Genomic DNA, 17,366 nt, shown 5'->3' with positions numbered 1-17,366 from the left:
ATACACCTTGCCGGGAGACAGGGTTAAAAGAACCCATTTGAGACTTCTCTTCCTGCAGTTGAGGGAAGAACTCGCTAAGTAAATAAAGACACAGATAATTCAGTGACAGCAGCTGTAAATGCAGGGGTGAGACAGACACAGCTCACCAGGAGGTCCTAATACTCAGTTTGCCATTAATAGTTGCTTTTATAAAATGAGGAGTAAATGTAAGTGCAATTTTCAAGTCTTTGTAAATATCTTAAGACTTGGGAAAAAACCCCAAATACATAAAACTCAAATCTTTCAAGGTGTCAGGATGGAGAGATGTCTTGAGGATTTAATGCTCGTGATTCCAGTGTTGCTTTGATCTCTTGCACTATTTTTTTTTTTTTTTTTTTGCCTCCTGAGAACTCTTACTTGGGGTTGATCCTCTACCTCCCAAAAGCTTTGACTCTCCTCCTTCATCTTTCCCCTTCTGCTTTCAGATATTCATAGAACCCTTTATCTTAAAGCCATTATTTTGCTTTGCCATCTCTCTCTCAGTGATCATCAAATACCATCTTACTTTATTTCCTAGACTCATTTGTTGAATAAGAAATTCAGGCAGCTTCATTTTCCCATCTCAGAAACCACTTTTTTAAAATCCCAGATGACTTCCTCCTGGTTGAAGCCAAAGGATGGTTGGTTTCTTTTTGCAACTTTATATTCCCTGATCTTCCTCTGAATTTCAGACTTGATGGTTATGCCCACCTGGAAACCAAGCCACTGAATCCTCCACTCAGATCTTCCTCTGCTTCAATATAATTTCCTTCCCTCCTTCTTAATTTCAGCTGGCCCTCTCAGCTCAACCGTGATCTCTTGGTGTTTTTCCACCGTAATCTATTCTTTGAACTTTGAAAAGTTTGTTGAGCACAGCTTTGTCTTTTAATTCCATGGCTTCTTCTCCTGCATCTTTATTCCTGCCCATCTCTTGGTCTTGATCTGAGATTGCCCATAGGTGGAACCCACTGGGATGTGCCTCAAAGCTGACAACATTCAAAACTAAACTCAAACCCTTTTTCACATCAAAGCAACTTCCCTCATGACCTCTCCCTTTTGGTCTTCACTCTTCCAAGTTCCCAAACTGGAGTCCTTGAAAGTTACTTTGATTCTCCTCAACCACTGTAGACCCCACGTCCTTTCCTCACTGGTTCTGTTTACATCAGTGCCTCACAGCCAACCATAAATGTGAGCAAGGCGTGCTTTTGTCTATGGCTCAGTTTACACCAGTGCATCACACTAACCATAATTGTGAGAGTCATGCTTTTGTCTATGCCTTTGCCTAGTCTTGTTGTGAAGGTGGCCATTCCGGACCTCAGCTTCCTCATTTGTAAAAACAAGGGAGTTGAAATAGGACCCTTAAGAATGCTCTCAATCCGGCACATTTTCTAGTACCCTGACTCAGTCTAGGGCACCATCATTTTGTGTATCCTGATCTCTCACATAATTCATTTTAGTATATTTTCATTGGTGAAAGTAGTAGAGAATAAAAGAGAAAAGTCAGCAGTAACCGGCAGTCACCAATAGGTTATTTTCTATACACATTTTTACATTCACTTTTTAGGTACCGGACACTCTGCAAAGGGCTTCCTGTGTAATCTCAGTTGATTTCTCAAAGCAGCGCTTCAGGGTGGGCACTGCCATCCACGTCTGATGGATGGAGGAGCTGCAGCAGAGACGGGCGGAGCCGGGGGAGGAGCCAGGACATGCTGAGCAGCTGTGCTCTTAACCACAGTGCGGGGGCCCCGCCCCCCAGACCCAGAATACACTGCACCGGCCGGCGCTTCACAGAACGGATCCTAAACATCCCCGCGATGTGTAGTCCTGTCCTCAGCGTCCTCTTCCCGCCGGAGACCACTTCCCTGCAAGGCAGCCTTGCCGTGCTGCTTCTCAGCTGCCGGAGGTGGCTGTGTTTTCAGGCTGTGTCTCCAGGAGAAGGAGGCTGCCTTGCATGCCACTCCTCCTGTGGTTCCCTAGGCTTTAGTCAGGACCGAATCACTTTAAGTGATTCACTCTGACCATGGCATGTAAAAAGAAGTTTCATGTGTTTACAGCTATTTTAAACACCGGCGGTAGCCACAGTTTGTAAAATGATGAAAAACAGAGGCTCAGAAAGACAAACCTTATGTTTTCCCAAGTACCACGGAGACTCAGTTGTTCTAGGATTAGTATTCAGTTCGCTGGGTTGTCACCAAGTGTCCTGTTAAACTTAGTTTTTACTGCACATGGCCACTATAAAGAGCAACTGGGATGAACTAGAATACCATCAAATCAAATAGTGTCTTACTTTATTTCCCACTCTGATTTCATGAATAAGGGACCCTGCCTGCCTCACTGCCCCATTTCTGAAGCTCACCGTTCCACACAGTGAGCCGTTACACAAGTCCCCTGACAAGCACATTCAGAAATTCCACACTAGTCCACATGGGATATAAATTTAGCGAGGGTTATGTCAGGAGCAGACTTCTTCCTGTTTTCAATGGTTTAGACAGGTGAAACTTGAGTCCTGCAGGAAGAATGAGCAGTGTTGTAAATATTATCAGCGTGGTACACTGGGTGCCATTGGTGTCTAAAATTGTGCAATTCACTGCAAGCAGTGTGTCCGGTCCTGATAAGAGTGCCGTTTACTTGTGAATGTGGTTACACAAATCTTTTCAGTTAAACTACTGCCTTGCTCTTCACTTCAGTACTCGCATTAATAAGTGAAGATGCTCCATGAATTAGCAACATTTAGAGACACAACTGATTTTATTTCTTTTGATATAAAAGTTGGTGATGCCTGCAAGGTGAGAAGCAGTCATGATTCCTACCTGGAAGAGGTGGCACTTCAGTCATTTCTCCCCTCCTGGCTTCTGCAGTGTCCCAGTTTTGTTTTAGAACCAATCCCTTACCATCACCTGAGGACAGAACTAACCCAGACAGCAGAACTGAGGTCAGCTTTTCTTCAAAGAAAACCTGAACTGGCAGATAAACTTAGTGCAGGAAAAAGCGTTCACATATTCAGGAAAAAGCGTTCACATATTCACTACCAAATGAAAACTGCCTGGGGATTATCTAATGTTACATGATTTCTTCATGCAAAAATGAGTTGAGAATCAGCTATGTGACTAAATGAATAAAAGAGAGCACCTACTCTGACTTCGCTGAAAGTTGAGTAGGGGAATAGTCCCCACTCACAGTATATATCCTTCGGGTCAAAATGAAGAATTTTACTTCTGTAAAAGTTCAGAGGCCCCTCAGTACATCATTCATTTGAATTTGGGGTCTCTGACATTGGAAATTCTCTGAGGAACAAGTATTTCCAGGTAACTTGAATCATTTCTCTGACTCAAGAATGACTTTTGTGCCATTGAAACGGAAGCCACAAATGTTTCTTTTCAAGAAATTGATGAGCACTGTTTGGTTATGCAGAGGTGAGCTTTACAAAGAGGAAGTTGCAAAGCCTGTCCTGCTTAGGAGGAGAAGCAGTTTAGGCTCTGCACCTTATCCTAGGATGTTCTCCCAATATTGGCAACTTGGAGCGTTTGGGAGCTCAAGCTGCCTGGTTTCTGGTGACCTTGGCATCTTTAGTTGCTGACATCTCAGCCATTCAGCCTTGAGAATAAGGGAGCTAAAGAAATCTCTTCACATGTTGTATGATCTGGGAGTGTATGGTGGGAAAGGGAGAGAGGGGGATAGATAGGATGGTGGTTGAAGATACCCAGACCCTGGACCCACAAGTCCCAGCTCTGCCTCTGGCTGCTCTCAGAGCTTTGTCAAATCTTCCCCCTGCTTGTGCTGTAGCCCCGCTTGTTCTTAAATTCTATGATCTTTATGGTTCGGACTGATAAATCTTAGACAGTCAGTTTGATTTGGAGGCCTGTTCCACCCTTAAGCTCTTTGTATGAGCATGACTTTCAGGGATCCCATATTGATTTTGAATCTGATTTCAGTCTCAACCATAGGTTCTAAGGGAAAAGACTGATTAGTAGATTGATGGGGCTCTTCCAGTGAAGCAGCCATATTCGTTGTCTGTTAAGCCAAAAGGCACTGGGAGAAGTTCTCAGGACATGGATGGGGCTGGATAACTGAGAGGATGCAGATTTGTTAGTGTACAAAGCCTCCTGTGCTTGCTCCTCATTGGAGGGGGAGACTGGCATCGTTTGTGAAGGGGCCCCCAAGAGGGGTCACAGACTCACGATGCAAGCAGAAGTCATAAGCATGCCTTTCAGGTGGATGAGCTTTCTGAGACAGCTGTCAAGTGGATTTTGAGCTTCACCTGGTTTAGGGAGACAAAGAGAGGGAACCAATCCAGCCTTGTGGACAGAATGTAGATAGTGCAGGACCCAGAGCAAAATGCAGAAAACTTGTACTATGTTCATCTGGGGAAATGGGGCTCAGTGACCCCAAATATGGAAAGGACATGCTTTGGGGGATGTGTGCAAGTGCATGCGCGTGTGTGTGTGTGTGTATACTTGTATGCACTCAGGATTCCCTAGAGGGATTGCTGCCAGACTGTTGGTCTACAGCAGGACTTGGTGAAGCTGAGTGGAAAACTCCTTTTTGCCATCTTCTTCTTCTTTGCAGACTTTTCCACACAGCACCAAGGGCTGTGTGTCTTATAGGGCCCCAGGCAACCCAGAACTTTCTTCCCTGTAAGGGGTTTTCTGGGCTTGCTCTGTCCACCTGCTAAAGCAACTGAGAGCTGTCCTCACAGAGACTTAAGAAACATAAGTGAAGCACTTTGATCTGGGTTCTCCCACTTGCCACGAGAGGTGTCCCTGCGCAGGGAGCCCTCGGGAGGATCCATCACCTGCTTTGCTCAATAGGGATAAGAACTGACTGAGTCAATTGCTGTAAAGTGATCATCACAGTGCTAGTTCACAGTAGGTGTTCAATGAATCTTCTTATAACTGTGATTGTGAGTGAATACATCATGTTCAGCAGTAAGGCACCAAGATAATTTCCCTAAATCGTCAAAGCCAGACCAAAAATCAAGTCCTGTCAGAATCCTCAAAAGATTGAGTCATAAGCTCGGGCCTGAAGGGAAAGAAAACACTGAATATTCAGGATACTGGAGAGTAGGAGAGGGCATCAGGCGTGATGGCTCTCACCCTCCGGAAGGTCTGTGTGAAAATGAACACCATGGACAGCTCATAGGAGGTATTTAGACTAGAGGAGCCTGAAGAGGTCGATGAAAACGTCCCCATTGCTTGGTCTGCATGGAGGCTGGCAGCTCACGAGGCCCTTTTACTGCCGCTAGCCCCTGTGCCACCCCCGCCCGCCTCCATCTTCTGTGCTGGCACTGTGACCACATCACAAAAAAAGCAGGGCAGGGACCCAGCCCTGTGGCTGCATTCCAGGTCCTAGTCCATCACTTCCTAGCTCTCACTTGGGCCAATTCCTTAACCCCTCTGCATCTCTTTTCTCACCTCTAAATTAGGAAAATCCCGTGTTTGTGAAGCTACGTGAGATAAAATAAGTGAACGTGCCGGGCACAGTGCCTGTCCCCAGAGCAGGGCCCCACTTCCCTTCTAACAGCTGGCGGGCGCATCATGAGACAGAGGTCATGCACAGAAGGCCTGGGGGGCAAGTCCAGCTTGGGGGGGCTGGACTTGAAAGCTAAGTGGGAGCTCTCTGCTCCTGACATCTGGGGACAATGAGAAAGCTCCTGCTGGCCCTCCTTCAGGCCACAGGGCTGAATTGTCCTGTGCCCCCACTGGAAACAAGTAAGCAGTGGGGTGTCAGCCTGGAAACCACAGGAGCCTGGGTGAAAGGAAGCAATGGCCCAAATCAGCCACCACATTTACCAACCCCAAATCCCCCATTGCAAAGAAAACCCAAAATTGCCACAAGTTATATCACCCTCAGGGAATACTGAGGGTGGATTTTTCATGTTATTGGGTCAGCTTTGTATTCTTCTATCTGTTTTTGTCACTGTTGACCCAGAAGCCCACCATTTCTTCCTGAAAGCTTTGGAATTTGCAGAATTCATTTCCGGTGGAGAGTGAACCTGAGCCCTCTATCAGTGTCTCCCCTTCACCTTTCTCCTGCCTGGTTCGCTCCCTGTTCCAGCACAGTGTGAGGATTTAAAGAAAGACTGACAAATAGACTGTGCCATAGTTTTCTTCTTTTCTGAGTGCTGAGGGTGGAGCCAGCAAAGTGTAAAGTGAAGGAGGTGGATTGGAGGGCCTGGGAGGGATTTCATGTGCCCTGGGGCTGCTGTGCCGGGTTCCCTCACTCATTCACAGCCCATGAATGTCAGGTCCAAGGAAAAAGGCACTAGAGTTTCCCTGCAAGAGCCTGGCTTCCATTCCCCACCCCCGCCCCACCAAATCTTACTTCCCTCCCTGATTTTCTGCTTCCAGCTATTTTCATGAAGTCCTTAGAGTCCTATGAGTAATAGGTCTTGTTGTAGAAGGTGACCTGAAAGACAGCTGCCATCCGTGTTTACCTTGACCATGCAGCTGAGCCATCTAAGAAGTGCAGTGAACTTTCCCCTCCTCCCCTGGGTGTAAGTGCTACACATCTCAGGCCTAAAGCAATATTTTTAACTACATTTTAATTGGTACTTGGTACCTTTGTCTGATAGATCCTGGCTTTTAGATACGGATTTCATCAAGGGCCCAGTTGTTCGTTTGAGAGGCAACGCCTGTGACTATGGAGAAGACCCATCACTGATGTGCAAGACTCAGATCCACTGAGCCTGACCAGCGACATGGCTGGGTGGATGCACATAACACTTTTCCATGGTAAAGGCATTACTGTAGGAAACTGCTTTGGTTATTGCTTGTTTCATGCATGACATTTGAGCTTCTGGGAAGGGAGGGAGAACATGATGGACTTTAGAAAAGGAAAAGCCTCACTCAGACCACGAACCCCTCAGGAGACAGAGGGTTTTGGTAAACAGAAGATGGCAGAGATAATAAAGGAACAGAACAATCCGGAAGTTAAGAAAGTTACAAAAGGAGAAAGAAGTGTGAAAAGTGGGAAGTTAGCTCTTCAGATAAGGCAGAGAAACCAGTTGAGGAAGGGCAGCTGATAACAAGGGCAGATAAAATGAAACTGCTTCTTCCATCTGAGGAATAAATAAAAAGTATTCCATACCCTGGAAATCCCAGCATGGGAGGACAGAGTTTCAAGGTAGACCAAGAGTGCCCAGAGGCTGGCGGATCCCTGACCACTGTGCCCTGTGTCTCTTGACTGTGCAGTGACCTTGCCAACCGAGCTGGCCAGCAGTCCTGACTCCTCCATCCTCCCTTTTCTTCAATCGAAATGTATTCATCTGGTGTCCCTCTCTTGATCAAGATCCTTGGGCTCTCATGGGTTAACTAGTCAATCAAATTCATTGCAATTTACTAATTGACTCATGTCACCTATTTGAGAAAATTATCCATTAATAGCCACTTCTTGGCTGTTTGATAACTACTGAATTATTAAATATCTCTGGGTCTCCATTTCCCTCAAATAAGGGAGGTGGACTTAATAATATCTAACAGAGAGGTGGTATTTGAGTTGGGTCTTGGCATGAAAATGGAAGGGGAGGGCTCCAGAGTGCCATTTATGAGACAAGGTAGGAGAGGAGGAAAAATGTTGGAGGAAATGAATGGAGTGGGAACACTGCCTGCTGGGCTGCAAGCAGAGCATAATTATTGCTGCATCCTCGCAGGATAAGGAAGAGCCGTGTGAAATGTCTCAGAGGAGCCTGGGCTTCCTATTAGTTTATTAATCATCTTGATGGCGATGGAGAGCCTGCATTGATTAAATTCACTAATGATCCTAAACTGAGCAGGGGAGTAAATTCCAGAAAGGATGGATTTATAAGGTTAGTGGTAATATTAATCAGTGCATCTTCATGACCAGGGTGGCAGTAAATGAAATAAGATTTGCCGTGATAATGGCAGGGAGGCATACCTGAGGGCAAAGGATAATGAACCCAGTTCCAAACCGGGAAGCTGTTGTTTAGAAAATAATAATGGGGTGCCAGCTCTAAAGTGCAGAGTGAATAATAAATTAAAAACAAGCTTAAAATAAACTCTCATTCTAGGTCAGGCTCTCTCTCAGCACTTTGGTAGGGGGCTGTCACGGCGGGGGGTAGGGGAACCAGAAAGTGAAAGGCAGATTGGAAATAACTTACAAAGGAGGAAATTCACCTGTTACAGGGAGAAAGCTGAGACCTGGGGAGGTTAGGGCTGACTGAATAGGTCAGGGGTAGCCATTCTGTCCCCTGCAGGGTGACGGCAGATGGCCCTGCCTTCGGAGGACTAAGGTAGTCTGTCTCTGCTTACAGTCTCTGATTACTTGGCTCATGAAATGTTATCTCTGTATCTCTAACTTCAGTCAGAGAGCTAGACACTGCCACAGCCAAGGCAAAAACCTAGATCTCCTGATTTGTGTCTCGCTTTCTTCCTCTCTAAGTTCTAACTCTTCACAGTCAATACTGATGAGAATTCAGAACACAAACGCTAAAACATTAGAACTGGCTCCACAGCCAAGGTACCCACCATGGTCTCCAAGTTAGTTTGAGGTCCTCCAACAGCACTGAGAAAAAATAAAAATCTCTGAAACTGTGTGTGCAGTAATGCTGGGAAGACACCTGGAAATATCAGTACTTGGGGGCCGGTGATTTTTGTACCTTTGGGGAATAACAAAGCATTGAGACAAAATCCCACCAAATGCAGGTAATCAAAATTAAGCTTCCACTATGCGCAGAGTACATCATGAGAAATGCTGGGCTGGAAGAAGCACAAGCTGGAATCAAGATTGCCGAGAGAAATATCAATAACCTCAGATATGCAGATGACACCACCCTTATGGCAGAAAGTGAAGAGGAACTAAAAAGCCTCTTGATGAAGGTGAAAGAGTAGAGTGAAAAAGTTGGCTTAAAGCTCAACATTCAGAAAATGAAGATCATGGCATCTGGTCCCTTCACTTCATAGAAAATAGATGGGGAAACAGTGGAAACAGTGTTAGACTTTTTTTGGAGGGGGGGGGCTCCAAAATCACTGCAGATGGTGACTGCAGCCATCAAATTAAAAGACACCTACTCCTTGGAAGAAAAGTTATGACCAACCTAGATAGCATATTGAAAAGCAGAGACATTACTTTGCTAACAAAGGTCCGTCTAGTCAAGGCTATGGCTTTTCCCCTGGTCATGTATGGATGTGAGAGTTGGACTGTGAAAAAAGCTGAGCACTGAAAAATTGATGCTTTTGCACTGTGGTGTTGGAGAAGACTCTTGAGAGTCCCTTGGACTGCAAGGAGATCCAACCAGTCCATTCTAAAGGAGATCAGCCCTGGGTGTTCATTGGAAGGAATGATGCTAAAGCTGAAACTCCAGTACTTTGGCCACCTCATGCGAAGAGTTGACTCATTGGAAAAGACTCTGAAGGTGGGAGAGATTGGGGGCAGGAGGAGAAGGGGACAACAGAGGATGAGATGGCTGGATGGCATTACCGACTCGATGGACGTGAGTCTGAGTGAACTCGGAGTTGGTGATAGACAGGGAGGCCTGGCATGCTACATGCAATTCATGGGGTCGCAGAGTTGGACACGACTGAGCGACTGAACTGAACTGGTGCACATTTGATGAAATTTATAACCTTGTTGAAAATTCCCTGCGATGGGTTTGTGTTTCTTCTGTTGGGTCCCCTCTTGGGGAGAAGAGTGGATCTCGATTGCGCAGTTGAAGCAATGTTGGCGGGTTGGGGGGCGGGGGGCTGTGTGTGCTGGGTCTGCTTTCTCAGGTTGGGGCCTCAACCTGGGAAGGAGGGTGTTGGGGGAGGGGGAAAGACTGGCCTTGGCCAAACCATGAAGTAGGGATGTCTGGCCTGTTTTCTCAGTTCCTCTTTTCCTTTCGCTTCCCTCTCCCAGGAAGGGTCTTGTTGCTCCTCTGAGTCCCAGTAGGGTCATATGGGGGCAGAGCTACAAGGCTGTGCTGATCCTGTGGTGCAACTTTAGGGGCACCTTGCCCCTTGGGAAACTCAGCTCACCAAGGCCTTGCAGACTCAGAACCATGTTCCATCCCTTGGGCCTTTGTTTGTCTTCCCCAGCCTTCCTTGGAAATCTCCCTGCTGTGTCTTTGATCTGGCCTAACATCCACATGGGCCAGTGGGCACTGCCCAGGAATGTCCTGCAGAAACACTTGGTAGCCTAAGTGTCTTATTTCTAAATAGAAAATCATAGCATGTGCTGAAAGAAAGAAATCTGTCCTTTAGTACCTGTCGTTAGCTACCTCATAGGATGAGGTATATGACATGCACATGCTTGACAAGCCATAACCACACAGTTAGCTACCAGGATCTCTTGACCACCTGTAACCACAAAGTTAGCTACCAGGATCTCTTAAATGAGTCTTTAATTTGCTCAGGGTTTTAGCTTGTAGCACCCCAGCCACGGTGCTGTAGGGCTGAGAGCTCAGGTGTTGGAGTCAGTCAGCCTGGGTTTGAATTCCATCTCTGCCACTTACTGGCCATGCAGAATTAAGCAAACTGTCTAAATGTTCAAAACCTTTTTTTCTCATGTACAAAACAGTTTTGTGGATAGGATTGGTGAAAGGGTGCGTGTAAAGCCTTTGGCTCAGTGCTTGGAGGGGAGCAGGTAGTCAATAATAAATCTTATCTACTGACATTGTTGTTTCTATTTCACAATTACCTGGGAGGCAGGAGAAGTGGATATTGTCTCCTTAGTTCTGGGAGCCTGAGGATGGGCAGAGAGAAGTGATCTCTTCTAGGGTGAACAAGTAGTTAGCATGTGCCAAGGCTAGTATGAAACCTGAGCTTGCTATGGAAGACTCTAGAGTTTTGAGAAATAGTAGTTGTTTTTATTAACTGTCCTCTTCTCTCATACAATGCCCCCCTACATGGCCAAGATACACAGATGGCAACAAACACAGGGAATGCATGTTCTAGCTTCATGGTGCAAGACCACCTCTCCAACTTACAGAATTACCATCTGACATAGAGGACGAATGGAAATCTGCCCCTTCACTCAGAGCCACCATCATCACCCTTCTCCGATCACACAGACAGATACAGTGATCACCTCATTTGCCTAGTAAGCTAGTCAGTTTAATCATAAACAAAAACATCTGCAGAACCAATATAGGAGCCCAGGTGGTACCCAATCCTAGACATGAAACAACAGACTGGTTCCAAATCAGGAAAGGAATACATCAAGTCTGTATATTATCACCCTGCTATTTAACTTATATGCAGAATACATCATGCAAAATGCCGGGCTGGATGAAGCACAAGCTGGAATCAAGACTGCTGGGAGAAATATCAATAACCTCAGATATGCAGATGACACTGCACTTATGCCAGAAAGTGAAGAAGAACTAAAGATGAAAGATGAACTCTTGATGAAAGTAAAACAGAGTGAAAAAATTGGCTTAAAACTCAACATTCAGAAAACTAAGATCATGGCATCTGGTCCCATCAGTTCATGACAAATAGATGGAGAAACAATGACAGACTTTATTTTTGGGGGGCTCCAAAATCACTGCAGATGGTGACTGCAGCCATCAAATTAAAAGACGCTTACTCCTTGGAAGGAAAGTTATGACCAACCTAGATAGCATATTCAAAAGCAGAGACATTACTTTGCCATCAAAGGTCCGTCTAGTCAAGGCTATGGTTTTTCCAGTAGTCAGGTATGGATGTGAGAGTTGGACTATAAAGAAAGCTGAGCGCCGAAGAATTGATGCTTCTGAACTGTGGTGTTGGAGAACATTCTTGAGAGTCCCTTGGACAGCAGGGAGATCCACCCAGTCCATCCTAAAGGAAATCAGTCCTGCATATTCCTTGGAAGGACTGATGCTGCAGCTGAAACTCCAATACTTTGGCCACCTGATGTGAAGAACTGACTCTTTTGAAAAGACCCTGAAGCTGGGAAAGATAGAAGGCGGGAGGAGAAGTGGATGACAGGATGAGATGGTTAGATGGCATCACCAACTCAATGGACATGAATTTGAGTAAGCTCCGGGAGTTGTTGATGGACAGCGAGGCTTGGCATGCTGCAGTCCATGGGGCCGCAAAGAGTTGGACACGACTGAGCAACTGAACTGAACTGAGGTCTGTTTTTGCTGAAGGCCTGGGTCTGAATCCAGATTTTGTGGACCCTGACCTTATTAAGTTTTTTTTTTTATTAAATTTATTTATTTTAATTAGAGGCTAATTACTTTACAATATTGTATTGGTTTTGCCATACCTTATTCAGTTTTGAAATCTTCTTTATGACATGAAACAAAAGTAAGAATTCAAAATTAAGTATGGAAACATTACAGAAATGGAGACCAGATTAGTAGTTGAGAGGGGTTAGGAATGGAGGAGGAGAGAGAGATGGATGTGCGTATAAAAGGGCACAAAGAAGAACCCTTGTGGTAATACATACGTGAACCTACACATGGAATAAAATTGCGTAGAACTAAATACACACACAAATGAGTACATATAGAACCAGTTAAATCTGAGTAAGATTGATGGGTGGATTCCTTGCCACTGTTTTTGGGTAGCATATTGCAGTGCAGGTTTTTAAGAGGTTCCTCCTGAAAGAAACCAAATGAAGTCTACATGAGTTCTTTCACCATGTTTCTTTGCAACTGCATATAATTTATATCAAAATTAAAAAGACATATTTTGGAAAAATTGGATAGAAGTGATAGAAGTGGAATTAGGTAATCTGAAAAAAATGAATAGGCACCAGACTTGGGAAGACCTTGTGCTCTTGAGAAGCTTGAAGGTTTAAACTTCATTGTTCTTATGGTAAATCCACCTCTGGTCAGAAAGGCAGCAAGCCAACTGACAGGGTAAGGCATAGTAGAGACGAGAGCATTTCAAGACTCAGAAGTGAACATGTCCACTTTCCAGGAGGATCTGCTACAACCACGAGTAAGGCCACGTGCCTTAAAATAAACAAGAGGTACTCACCCACGTAAATAGGCCGACTCCACTCGCTCCAGAGCCCCGTCGCTCTGCACACAGGGCTCACTGCTGCTCTCACTTGAATGTAATACTTAGAAACATCATCAATTATGGTGATGAGTGTATTGGTTGTCATTTTTTCTGTCTAAATGGAAAAAAATAACATGATAAGACTCTCCGGAACATGCTATTTAAATTATGCCAGTGACTAGACTGGAAAGTCATATGCAAGTGACTCAGTGTTCAGCGGCCCATTTAAAATCAATAAGACACACATCAACTAGTGTCTTCTAGATCACTTCAGTATGGATGTGTTGGCAGTCATCTTTTGATGGAAAGCTAATAGCAACCAAAATAAATAAAATAGGCAATTGTAAGATCTCAATGATCCATCTGGGTCTAACTAATATTTCCAGAGTGAAAGACTGGAGGGGCCCATAGCAGGATGTGTAACTCCCATCATCTTGTCCCAAGATATTCTGTAATCACCTAACAATATGCCATGACTTCCATCATACTCAACAGGTGCCAGCAAAGTGCAGTCTATGACATATCTGGCCTGCTGCCTGTTTTTATAGAAACTACAAGCTAAGGATGACTTACATATTTTCAACAATTGAAAAATATAAAAAGTATTTTGTGACACAAGAAAATTACATGAAATTGAAATTTCAGTGTCCACAAACAGTTTTACTGGAATGCAGTTATGCCTATTTGCTTGTATCTGTGGCAGAGCTGAGTAATTTTGGCAAAAACAGCATGGTCTGCAAAGCCTAAAATATCTCCTCTGTGACCTTTTACTGTAAAAGCTTGCTTATCCCTGTTTCAATGTGTCACTCCCAGCCGGGGGTGGGGAGGAGAAGTGAAGGGTGGAGGGTGCATAAGGAAGTAGAAAAGAGCAGGGCCCTTGAATCTAGGGAAGGGGATTTGAATCCTAGCTCTAACCTCTAACTAAATGCAGGGCAAGTTGCTTAACCTCTCTGAGCCTCAGTTTTCTCATCTGTAAAATAGGAATAATACCATCAAACCAATGGATTATCAAATAAAGAAGCCCTAACTTTGTAAAAGCCACGCTTAAATATATTTTGGGTCGAATCACATTAAAACTGCTAATATTCAGCAATCCATTTTTGATCTGTAAAAACAACCATTTGGGGTTTTTCAACCTAGTAATATGCGCTCAGTAAATTCCAGTTTGTCGTAGGCAACATAGACTGACATTCTATAGTGTTGAATTGACCCTGTTTTCTCACAAAGGCTTCTATATTCTCTCTCCTGGTCAGTGTCTTCACCATGCAGCTAATTCCCTCTGCCCCAAACCAAGTTTATGTCCCTGGGGCCTCCACGTTACATACTCCTGGATATAGTTCTCCTTTCCTTGTCTCTACTCCAAAAACACTGCCATTTTAGGTCTCATCAATTTTTGCTTGGACCATATTGCAGTAGCCATGAGACTGCTATTTCTATTTCCATATGTTCCCTCTACCCATACCCAGCTTTTATGCTGCTACCAAAATAATTCTACATTTCTCCAGATGTTTTCATATTTCTCTATGAAACACTCCAGTGGCTTCCATTGCTAATGGCCATGGTTTTAAAAAGAGGAACTACTTTATTCCAAGCAAAATCTTAGAGGCATTCTGGGAGAGATGCTCATGTCAGAGCTAGAGTTACGATTCCAGTGTTGGTCTTAGGTCCAGCTGACTGAGTTACTGCCACTTGGCTGAAGGAGCCATGTTCTCTCAAGCCTTGGTTAATCCTTCTGCCTAGGGCCCTGGCCACTCCAAGTGTACTGGAGGACTGGCGTGAGTGAGGGCTGTTTATTGTGGTCCTTAAGGAGGAAATACACAAATGGAGACAACAATTTGGGAGCTTTCATAGCAAGTTGACATTGCCATGGCATCCAAGCTCAGGATCACTGGGTTTGTCTTTGGCTATACTTGATTTTTCTAGCAAATCATACCAGTATATGGTGGATTAGACACTTTAAAAAGAAAACCAGTTTTTTGCCATATTTACTTGGGCACGCTGGCTAAAAAAGGTCCTTCTCTGCTTCTCCCACTCGGCAGGTTTCTATTCATCCTTCAAGATTCTGTTCAATTCCTCTCCCTTGGTGGAGGCCCTGGCAGCTTTGTTGACTCCCTGCTTATCCACCTGGCCTCTTGATCAGGCAGCTCTGAGACTGGGTGAGTGCATCCTGCAGACCAGGCCCCTTGAGAGCAGAAATGGCGCCTATTTGTCTATCTCCCACTAAGAAGCCAGCTTGTAAACATCTTTGTTAAACCAAATTGAGTTTGCAAGGCAGGAGTTTGAATCCTGACTTCTCCAATTTTTTCCTTTGCTTTGTGATGTTGGGCAACTTACTTAATCTCTCTGTGCCTCACTTTCCTGTAAGGGAATGATCATTGTATAGTTACATAATAGAGAAACTGTAAGTATAACAAGGGCCTTCCCTGGCTCAGTTGGTAAAGAATCTGCCTGCAATGTAGGAGACCTGATTTTCCATCCCTGGGTCAGGAAGATCCCCTGGAGAAGGAAATAGCCACCCACTCCAGTATTCTTGCCTGGAAAATTCCATGGACAGAGGAGCCAGGTAGGCTACAGTCCTTGGGGTCACAAAAGTCAGATATGACTCAGCAATTAAACCAAGTATTAACAAAGCTTAACTTATAGTTGATGCTTAATAAATATTGACTTTAATTTAGCTCCTTTCCCCTTGACTTTTTTGTCCATTAGGGCTAATGAAGTGCAATTTTTTTTTTTTAAGTTGTGGTAAAACACACATAACAAAAAGTTACCATCTTAACCATTTTTAAGTGTGTGGCTCGACATTCACATTGTGCACCCCATCTCCTCATTTTATCCGTTGTGAATAATACTGCTATGAACATGGTTGTTCAAAGGTCTTTGAGACCCTGCTTTCAATTCTTTTGGATATGTACCCAGAAGTAGAATTGTTGGGTCATATGATAATTCTATTTTTAATTTTTGAGAAATCCCCGTACTGTTTTCCATAGCAGCTGCACCATTTCCCCAACAGTGCTAATGAACTTTTATCTGATCCTTCACATTATTTTCAACTCAAAATAGGTCCTTGCAAGACAAAAAACCAGTAAGGTTTGATTTATTTTTACAAACTGGGATAGTTACCTTTGACTTTGTTAGTTCCAGGCTATAACCAGAGCTGTCAAATGGACAAGAATTTTTTTTTTTAAAGAAATCTGAATGTCAAATAATGGAATGATTGGAATCATTACCTGAAAATATCCTTTCTTTGCATTGTAAATTTTCACCTCATAATCAAAGCAGTGGCTTGGAAAAGCAGAAACTGGTTTTTCCCAGTGGATAGAGAGACAGGTTCCTTTGATCTCTGCCGTGACGTTCGCTGGAGGATTTACTCGATCTGTGTTAGAGAACAAGGGCTTGGTGATCATGGTTGATAAGTGCAGTCCACCCACATTTCTCAAGGTATTTCTAAGCTACATGTTCTCAAGTATTTTCCTCCCGCATTTAACCAACAAATCTGCAAGCCGCAGAACTCCGGCAGCCCGCATCTGACTCCCATCTTACAGCTACAGGAGAGATCTCTTCTGTAAACCTCAAAAATTCCTACTTAAACAGTCTCGAATGGTTGAATGCCCTTTCCTTCAGCTTATTAAGGCCCACCCCACCATCCATTTTTACTTCCCAAGTTGGGCCAACCTGAAGATAAACCTGTTCCTGGAGAGGTGTCCTGGAGACCCAACTAAGCCCTGTGCTATGGAACAGGTGTGTGGCTGGGCTGATCACTTCCCCTTTCTGGGCCTCAGTTTTTATTTCATTTTGGTTTGTGTATCTTGCTTTCGTTTGTTGTGAGGATTTGGTTTTTTCTTACAGAAAAAGAACGGGTTGGGCTAAATTTGTCTTTGCTTATAACTCCATAGTTCTTTACCCTGAAATCTCACTTGATTGTTTTATGGCCGCTTGATATGGGTGGAAATTATTTCTAATTGGGTGAACTTGTCTAAAGTTATGTGACTTGGATCTCACAATTACTGAATCATAGCAACAAGCTAACAACAGGGCCCGCTGGCTCCAGAGGCTGCCATCCCCTAAGCCAAAACGTTTTTCACCAAGAGAACACTTATTTCTTTTAGTAATATGAGGAGTTGGTCTCAATAAAGTGAAAATCATACAAGAAAATAAATGTCCATAGTCTGTCCCAGGCTGTGTCCATTTTCATATTAATATCCTTGTTTCATAGGTCTCTCTCAGTATTTTTTATTACCTGTTTTCATGAAAATGACATTTTTAGGTTATTTAATATGACCTAAAATATGCTATTGAAGAGAATTGTATAACCTCTTTAGCAAGTACTCTGTTTAAACAAAGTTATACATCCATACACATATGGATGATAGAAAAGTAGAAACAGATACATATGTCACAAACCACATCCTTTAAATA

The 17,366-nt window shown here is 44.0% G+C and overlaps 2 protein-coding genes across 3 annotated transcripts in view; one reads left to right on the top strand and one right to left on the bottom strand.

Moving 5' to 3' along the window:
- The window catches only part of TRNT1 (tRNA nucleotidyl transferase 1), a 95,949-nt gene that overhangs the window by 16,625 nt on the left and 61,958 nt on the right, over positions 1-17,366 (top strand). The gene's annotated exons all lie outside the window — the stretch shown is intronic.
- The window catches only part of IL5RA (interleukin 5 receptor subunit alpha), a 63,700-nt gene that overhangs the window by 7,652 nt on the left and 38,682 nt on the right, over positions 1-17,366 (bottom strand). Inside the window, exons 9-10 of the mRNA XM_055558590.1 lie at positions 16,178-16,323; positions 12,927-13,065 (exon numbers count right to left, since the gene is read on the bottom strand). Coding sequence (XP_055414565.1) covers positions 12,927-13,065; positions 16,178-16,323 — 285 coding nt within the window. The remainder of the gene's footprint in view (positions 1-12,926; positions 13,066-16,177; positions 16,324-17,366) is intronic.

This window comes from Bubalus kerabau, chromosome 20 (assembly GCF_029407905.1).
Source record: "Bubalus kerabau isolate K-KA32 ecotype Philippines breed swamp buffalo chromosome 20, PCC_UOA_SB_1v2, whole genome shotgun sequence".
NCBI classification, from domain to species: Eukaryota; Metazoa; Chordata; class Mammalia; order Artiodactyla; family Bovidae; genus Bubalus; species Bubalus kerabau.
Note: the sequence above shows the minus strand (reverse complement) of the source record. Positions and strands in the feature narration are given on the sequence as shown.